This window comes from Ovis aries, chromosome 1 (assembly GCF_016772045.2).
Source record: "Ovis aries strain OAR_USU_Benz2616 breed Rambouillet chromosome 1, ARS-UI_Ramb_v3.0, whole genome shotgun sequence".
Lineage (NCBI taxonomy): Eukaryota > Metazoa > Chordata > Mammalia > Artiodactyla > Bovidae > Ovis > Ovis aries.
Genome location: NC_056054.1, coordinates 255728564 through 255737288, shown reverse-complemented (window position 1 = coordinate 255737288; position 8725 = coordinate 255728564). Strand labels below are relative to the sequence as shown.

At 44.3% G+C, this 8725-nt stretch overlaps 1 protein-coding gene across 3 annotated transcripts in view; it reads right to left on the bottom strand.

The window, feature by feature from the left end:
• RYK (receptor like tyrosine kinase) overlaps nucleotides 1–5471 on the bottom strand; it is a 112330-nt gene extending 106859 nt beyond the window's left edge. For 2 of the 3 annotated variants that reach the window (XM_027960289.3, XM_015091755.4), the window contains exon 1: nucleotides 5021–5471. In XM_027960289.3, the coding sequence (XP_027816090.1) occupies nucleotides 5021–5249 (229 nt within the window). In that variant the 5' untranslated portion in view covers nucleotides 5250–5471. Of the gene's footprint in view, nucleotides 1–4699 lie in introns of all 3 variants that reach the window. The other variant, XM_060395636.1, reaches the window with a different exon arrangement.
• Between the last annotated feature and the right edge of the window lie 3254 nt (nucleotides 5472–8725).

Sequence of the window (8725 nt, the reverse complement as noted above, 5' to 3'; positions counted from 1 at the left end):
ACCTGGCCCTCTACTCACTGCCCAAAGGACCCCAAATCAGAGTCCTCATTAGTAAAATGGGGAATCGAATGCCAACACTGCTGCCTAAGCAGGCCCTGGGGCAAATAAAGGGATTCCCCATAAAGCTTCTGAGCTTTTGGAGTCTCTATACCAATAGACCTCCATCAAGACTGCATGCCCTACTACCAGGGGATGAGCTGGTTACATACTTCCTTCAAATCTGTAACAATACATACCCAAAACAGGCATTATTTTGTACCTGACATAGGGAAAAGATTTTAACGTGTCAGCAGCACTATAAAGTGTCAACCATTACTGTGACCACCACCACTACTCTTCCTAATATTGTTATTACCAAAAAACTACACATCACCAGCTCTTAACAGTCAAAGCCCAACCCTAACTTCCATTTACACACTGTGATCACTAGCCTTTAACCCCAGCTTCCTAGGACTCCTCTAAAATGACAGTAATGAAACCACAAAGATATTAAACTACAAAGGGAAAGTAGACAACAACCCATCAAATATTTCAACAAACCTTTGCATGATGTGCTCGTGTGTGCTGAGTCGTGCCCAACTCTTTGTGACCCTATATGCAAGATGCGACACGGCTGAAGAAGTGGTCAGTGCTTCTCAGGACCCCTGGAGGGACTCAGCCCTGGATGCACCAAGGGCCACCAGCCTGAGGCTCTAGCCTGTCAAAGGAGGAGCCACGGATGAGGGGCATTCAAACCTGTTGGGCCCCCAGGTCTGGCAGTTAACGCAAAGTTTTTCTCTGAAGAAACTGAACCACAGAGACAAGGGAGTTGTAAACAGAAGTCCAAGTCTACAGCCTGAATAACCGCACCCTCCATCTCTCCCCAACCTGATAATCCAAACCCAGGCAGCACATCTGAGGCAGCAGACTGGAGGTGTCTTCCCCACAGACGCTGACTAGTCCTAAAGAAGAGGGGAAGGTGCTGATAGGAGGCTCCCAGTGAAAAGCCCACTCGCACCCCATGAGAGGCCAGGAGACCTCTCACACACATACACACAAGCTTGCTCTCCCATAATCAACTTTTCAGAATCTCACTCTTAATTAATTACAGACATGGAAGGATCAACAGATATAATTTACATGAACAGAAAAAGAACTCTGAAATAAACAGGCACATTGGAGGAAGCAGAAGAAATATTTTTAAAATATTAAATATACAGAAAAAATTAAAAACAACATACACCTGAAAGATAAATGAAGATAATATATCCATAAAATTAGAATAAAATGAAATTGAAACAGGGAACAGAAGGAATTCTAAAATTTAAAATCATGAAGATTTTTAAAATACAAGAGCTTAGAAGACAAAACTGAGAAAATTTCCACCTCCTTCCACCTCCAAATATAAAGATATAAATAAGAGGCAACATAAGTTAAGGGTATCTGAAGATCAATTACAGGAGATTCAATAACCAAACCAATAGACATTTCGGAAACAAACAAAAAGTGATGGACAGGAAATTATCAGAAGTAACAGGCATTCTTTAAAACTGAAGGATATGAGTCTCTAGATTGAAAGGGCTGACTAAGACAAGAGGAACCACAGACAGGAGAAGGGGCCACAGAGAAGCTTATAAAATCACAGAATTTCTTAAAGACAAAGACCCTAAGCTCAAACAACAAAGAAGAAAAGCATCAGAATGCCTTTGGATTTTTCATCAGAAACCCTTAAAGCCAGGTAACTGTGAAAAATGCCACCAGAAGTAGCAAAAACATATGTATTTTTTTCTGTCTGATATGTAAATTCTGTCAAATCACCTAAAAGCATGAGGACAGGATAGACATCTCCAGACGTACCAGGCCTGAAATAATTTACCTCCCATGCACTCTTCTCGGGAAGCTACTGAGGATACACTTTAGTAAAATGAAGCAAACCAAGAAAAAGAAAAGGCAGGAGATCCAGGGAACAGAGGAAAAGCGTACAGAGGACAGAAGAGAAGGGTACAGAATCTGCAGAGAAAACAAGCTTGCTGTTTTCTCCCTCCAAAACAAGGAGGCTCTATGAGGAAAACAAGTGGAACTGATAGATGATTTGATGTGTTACTTGAAAAAAAATATCAAAAGGCATTTAATATATTTCTTGGAGTGTATGAGAGAATGTAGCCATAGATACAGAATACACTAATCAGAAAGTTTAAGCCTCTTATTTGTTCCAGGAAAAACAAAAGCGTTTTGGAAATGAAAACATAACCATTTATGGGTGACCATTTAACTCAGAAGTGAATTTATATTTATATGTGTGTGTGTGTATACATACATGTATACATACAATTATGTATAATAAAAATTTATAATATAAATATATACACAATAATGTAAATATAGACTGCTGGTTTTACTAAAAACAATGAACTAAGCACGGGGGTTTGGGAATGAGAAGAGGGCAACTGCTCAGTTATTATACTAGGATATCTACACTGATATCAAAATATGAAAAGTAAAAAAACAGGGGAAAAAAAAAGAGCTAGCTTGGGAAAGCAGCTTCCACTGGAAAGTAGGGCCTGGAAGATGAAAGGCCAAAAGCAGAAGACTATTGCTTTTTAAGTCTTTTAGCGTTACTGATTTTTTTAAAACTATGTGCATGTATGAACTGCATTTAAAAAAAAAATTATTTTCATGACAAAGACAATTAGTTCCATTTAGTTCAATTTATGAAGTCAACTACCAACTTCATTTATAAGTTTCACACTTGGCAATGCAAATCCGTTGTCTTAGAATATAGACACTGTATAATATAGAATATTATACAGTGATGGTTAGTTTCTCAAATTAGCTTTTAGAAGGCACGTAAATCATAATGATACAAAACCATGACACAAGCAGTCTTAATAAGAGTTCCTATAGGAAACTGCATTCTGAGAACTCAGTACACCTGGTACACATCACCCCACCCACTTGCTCTTTTCCAGCCAGGAGTAGCCAAGGAATACTTCCAAGTTAGAATGGAAGAATAGATAAAAGAAGAAGAGGACCTGGATCTGTGCAGGATGGAGAGTCAAGAGACCCACTATAACAGATCAACTCTTTCTGTATTAAGGAAAATACTACAGGTCTCCCCTGTCCCAGAGGTGACTGAGGTTTTGATCAGCAAGGAAATTCTTTCTCCCTTCTTCCCAATGGCTCATTCCTGGGCATAAATTGGATGTTTATCAATCAGGTAACAAATACAACGCTTCAAGTATTAATTAGCAATTATTCTTTTCCACCACACCATAACCAAACTTCTATTATAAATATCTTCATTTCATTCAATGAAACTTTGTGGTCTATGTCAACACTACGTTTGATTTTTTTTTAAAAGATTATTAAATGTGTGGCCTTGAGCAAGTTACTTAAAAGTCTCACTTTCTTCATCCTTAAAATGGGGATAATAATATTCACCTCACCGGGTCACAAGAAAATTAAAGAAAATACCGTGTATAAAAGATGGAGGAGCAAGTATATGGCAGGCACTCCATGTCAGCCTCTGGTTGTCCCCTGTCCCTTTCCTCAATCCAGTTCAGTTGGAGACCCAACTCCTTGGGTCTCCATGACTGCAGCATGCCAAGCTTCCCTGTCCTCCTGGAGATGATTTCTTACATATAAACAAAGCCACAAATTATATACACATTTTCAACCAAAAAATCTTTACAAAATCATGCACAATACATAGTAGTTTTTAAATGAGTAAATCACTATTTTAAAAATATTTTTTAATTAATGTGATGGGTTAATTTATAAACAATATTTTTCCTAAACCTTAGTCTTGCTTCAAGCACTAATCCAATTTGCAATTTTCATTCAGCTAAACGAAATTCTGCTAATTCTGCTAGACTGCAAAGAGGATTTAGAATGGCAGGACATTACAAAAACACAGCATTCTTCTTTGGTTAAAGACTACAAACCCATATATGCAACAATGTCTAAACAGTCTGCTTAAAAGCAATTCCATTTTAACACTACGTCGACTTCAACAGGCTTCAAGAAAGTCTTATGACTTTTAAAAAACAGAATAAAATGATAGGTAAAAGAATAATTTTTCCCATCAAAAACTCAGATGTACCACAAATCTGAGATGAAATAAAGACGGGGAAAAAAAAACAAACTGCTCTTTGGCCCATAATACACAAAAGAAAGTGAATATCTAGGTATCTGCAAGTACCAAAGACTTCCTATTTGGGGCCATTTCTATTAGACCTTCCGCTAAGGGGTTACTTCCAGAATCCACAAAGTCATATTTTTAAAATTAATTCCCCAATAACAAAACTATTTAGGTAGAACAGAACCACCAGCTGACCCAAAGCCAAGTTCTCCTTTTCTTAGAAGGTATCAACGAAGAAGAGAGGCCCAGAAATACAGGACCAGTCCAAACTCCACCATATCCAAGACAAAAACCAAGGTACTGAAGAAGCTAAAAGGTCTGGCACCTGGAGATTCATTCACTATTATAAAATACGCTCATCGTCCCTGATCTGGAGACTGCCTCGAACACGTAGCGCCCTTATAACCAATTTCTTTCATTTAAAGAAAATATAAACCTATGATAGCAGCAACGTATCAGCACAGTAGTGTGGCCTCTACCAGGGCATCAAATTCACTGCAGTTCCTAAATAAAACGTGGATTTCGAGTACCCAAAGTCCAGGGCCCTAGAGCGACACGTATAGGAAGGGTCAAAGAAACCTGGAGCGGCGGGGAAGAGTGCCTCTGGGGAATAAGGCGAAAGGCTGAAGAGGCTGTAAGCAGGCTGGAATGGAGTAGCTCGCCGGCGGCCGAGGGGTCCCCGGGTCTTTAGGCGGCTTGGGAAGTAGGCCGGAAGGCTGGCCCGGGGTCGGGGGCGGGCAGGGACCACACCTCCCGGCCAGCACAGCAGGCAAACGCCGGGGCCCGGAGGCGACCCTGGAGCTGGGACCGAGCCGCCCGCGGTCCAGCGCGCGCGGACTGGGCCGGAAGCACCCGGGCCCGGGCCGACCTGCCCGCCCTGGCGCAGGCGTCCCCACTCACCGATGAGCCGGCGCACCTCATCCTCGCTCAGGTAGAGGCTCACGCTGGGCCCCGCGGCCGCGGGCGGCAGCGCCGGGGGCCGCGAGGCCGGGGCGGCAGCGGCGCCAGGCGTGGGCAGCAGCGGCAACAGCGCGAGCAGGAGCAGCAGCGGCGGCGGCGGGGCCTTCAGGCCGCGGGTCCCCGGGAGGCGGCCCTGGCCCGGCGGCCCCGGTCCCGCCGTCCCGCGCATGGCCACCGCCGCCGCCGCTGAGGAGAAGCGTGGGCCGCCCGCCGCGCCGCCGCCGCCCACCCCCGGCCCCGAGCCCCTCACAGCCCCGAGCCGGGGGCGGCCGCCCAGCTCATCGCGCCGCCGGCCCGTGGCAGCCGGCCGCCGCTTCAGACCGCCGGAGCGCGCCGCCGCCGCCGCCGCCTCCTCCTCTTCGGCGGCATCGTCCGCCGCGGGGAGCGGATCGCGGTAACGCGCGCGCGCGCCGCCGCCGCCGCCCTGAGAGCGCGCACGCACGCACCGCCTCCTCTGTGCGGACCTCGAACCTCGCGAGGAGCCCTTTGGTTTCCCAGTAGCATTGCTGGCCTAGGACTCTCCGATCACCCTCTAAAGGAACCAGTCCTCGCCCCACGTTGTCACTAGCCTGATGTTTGCTTGCCTATTGTCTGTAACACACACACACCCGCCCAGGATGGAGGGTCGTGGCAGGCAGGCCCAGGCCGCGGCTGCAGCAGACCAGGCTCCCAAATCCAGGGGATTGCGTGGATGAGGCCGTGGATTGCAAAAGAGAAACATGCTTTTCGTTTGGAGAGAAGATGGAGACAAATAGAAATCACCTTTTATCCTACCAACAGAGGTCAACACTAACATTTCTCCGTCTGTCTTTATGGGTATATACTATATACTTTTATTTTCCGAGATCTTGTTCAGCAAACTTTTTAACCTTATTTCTACATGTGACAAATTTTTATTTTTTATAATCGTTCTGCATCTCTTCAACCTGCATTTGGGGTCGTTAACATATGGTCCGTGCTGGACTTTGACAGCTCTCCCCCGCCATATGAAATTGTGTGCAAAAGTGTGTTCTGTGTGTGGCCTTGAGCACACACAGAAGTGATATGGACATCTCAATTGTTGTAGGGAGTCCCTGTCCTTCAAAGAGGTTGAGAATCACAGATACACCTGGTCTTTTTAAAGGCGATCCAGCGAGCTGGTGCGCCTTGTAAGGTCATGACCTGTCGCAGTGAAACCTGCTCCAGATGCTGCCTCTCTTCTGGAGGCTTCCAAGCATTCTTGCCGGTCTGGGTCACCTAGTCCCTGTAGGCAGGTCTCTGCCTTGACCCTTCATGCTTCCCACCAGGCCTGCGCCCCTACAAACAGCTGCTCCCTGCCAGGCCCAGCTTCAGTGAGCAGTTGCTGCACCGGTGGTGAGCCCCTGAGAGGGTGCTATTTTTATCCTCTGGGGAGAGTGGGGGAAGTCCTGGAACTTGGTATTCTTCTCTATGGAGAGGGATGGATTCCAATTAAACTGCCCTTGATAAAGTGTTTCCAAATAGGAAAAGGAGTAAGTCAAGGCTTTATATTGTCACCCTGCTTATTTAACTTATATGCAGAATACATCGTGAGAAACGCTGGACTGGAAGAAACACAAGCTGAAATCAAGATTGCCAGGAGAAATATCAGTAACCTCAGATAATGCAGATGACACCTTATGGCAGAAAGTGAAGAGGAACTAAAAGCCTCTTGATGAAAGTAAAAGAGGAGAGTGAAAAAGTTGGCTTAAAGCTCAACATTCAGAAAACGAAGATCATGTGCCGGGGTCCAGCCCGGGTGGATCCAGGGTAATTCGAAGGTGGAGACAGAGTCGGCATCCTGGAAAAAACTTATTTAATTACAGATATAGAGGGAGATTAGAAACAGATAGTGTAGTAGGAGAATTAGTGGAGAAAAGAGGCTGAATAACTGGTTTACATGGAATACCAATCACCACCTACGTAGGCCACAGGCGTCTTTCCATTCTCCCAAAGGAGAGAAGGCACTGAGGCCTCCCCGGTCCAATCTCAGAAGCCCAGGCAGAATTAGCAGGCTTGGTGAGTACCCACATTTCAGATGGGAATTCAGCCAGGAAAATGGGGAGCGAGAAAGAAACGACACGGGGAAATCAGTCTTTCCAGAAACTGATCCGATTTCTTTATTTTTCAGGTTTGTTTATATACCTTTTTGTTATACATAGGGATGAATACAGAGTCACGCGGGGGTCAGCAGACCTGACCCTTGTCACAATCAGGTGCTTCATATAAAATTATACAAAGGTCTTATGAGTTTCATCATCTTCTGGCCATGAGGTCTGCTGACATTTTATGGCCCTTTCTGATGTCGGTCAGTTAACCACAAAACTTATTTTTCCAGGGGTGATTTTTTTCTTAAATCAGGCACCACCCTCCAAATAAAATTGCATTCCTATAGGGTGAGGGTGTAGTGAGTTACAATCAAGAAAGGAATTTACTGAACCTAAGGTTTAACATGATTAATCTTAAAGGTTAATACTTATTTCTCCTATATGCTAGTTATATTCATTATAAGGGCAGGAATATGGAGATTTCACAGCAAATATTGGCTCAACAAATGTAAACCCTTCGCCAATGTTTCCCTTAAGATCTGTTTTGTCTTAAGATAGTGATAAAGTTACATTTTTGCATAACAAGGACACAGTGATATAACAAAGTACAGTGGTCTATAATAAAAAAGAAAATTCATTAACTCAAAAACACTAGTATTGCTAACATCAAAAACTACTATATTTCCTTTTCTATATTCCAAATACATTGATTAATATAGTCCCAGGTGCCTAAGGATATGGAGGGCTGCTGGCAATCATTGACTCATCAATGAAAAAAGCCCTACGCTAATACTCCAAGCTCTCTGTGCTGTTTATGATTGAGGGGCTGTCACACAAGCTAGTCTGTCAGCAGAGAGGTTTGACCTGAGACACCCTTGTCACACCCAGAGCAGGGGATTAGCAGTAATTATTGACAGAACAAATGAAAAACCCCTTCACCAATGTAATTCCTAATCAACCTACTATACTATGCTAATGATCTTCTAACTTCTCAAAAGAGTCTGTATTTAGAAAGTTTTAAAACATCCCCTGCCTCTCACAGTTGGGAGGCTGTAAACAATCACATGCAGCCGGACGAGCCTGATCAGGCAGGCCAGAGAACCTTCAGAGTTCGTAGTTGAAACACTCTTATCATGCCCAGGAATTTTTATTAACTGGAGCCGCAAGTTAACTCCTTCTCTGAGAGAAATGGTTATGGGGGAGAGCTCCCCGTAAAGTACTCTGGTTTTGGGGGTAGATGCTCAGGAACAGGGGGTTTCCTGAGGCTTGATCATGCCTTTGCGTATGCCAAGCTTCCTTCCTCATGACCTTTGCCATGGGCAGAGTTCCTCATGCTGGCTCCCAACAATCATGGCATCTGGTCCCATCACTTCATGGGAAATAGATGGGGAAATAGTAGAAACAGTGTCAGACTTTATTTTTTGGGGCTCCAAAATCACTGCAGATGGTGAGTGCAGCCATGAAATTAAAAGACGCTTACTCCTTGGAAGAAAAGTTATGACCAACCTAGATAGTATATTCAAAAGCAGAGACATTACTTTGCCGACTAAGGTCTGTCTAGTCAAGGCTATGGTTTTCCAGTAGTCATGTATGGATGTGA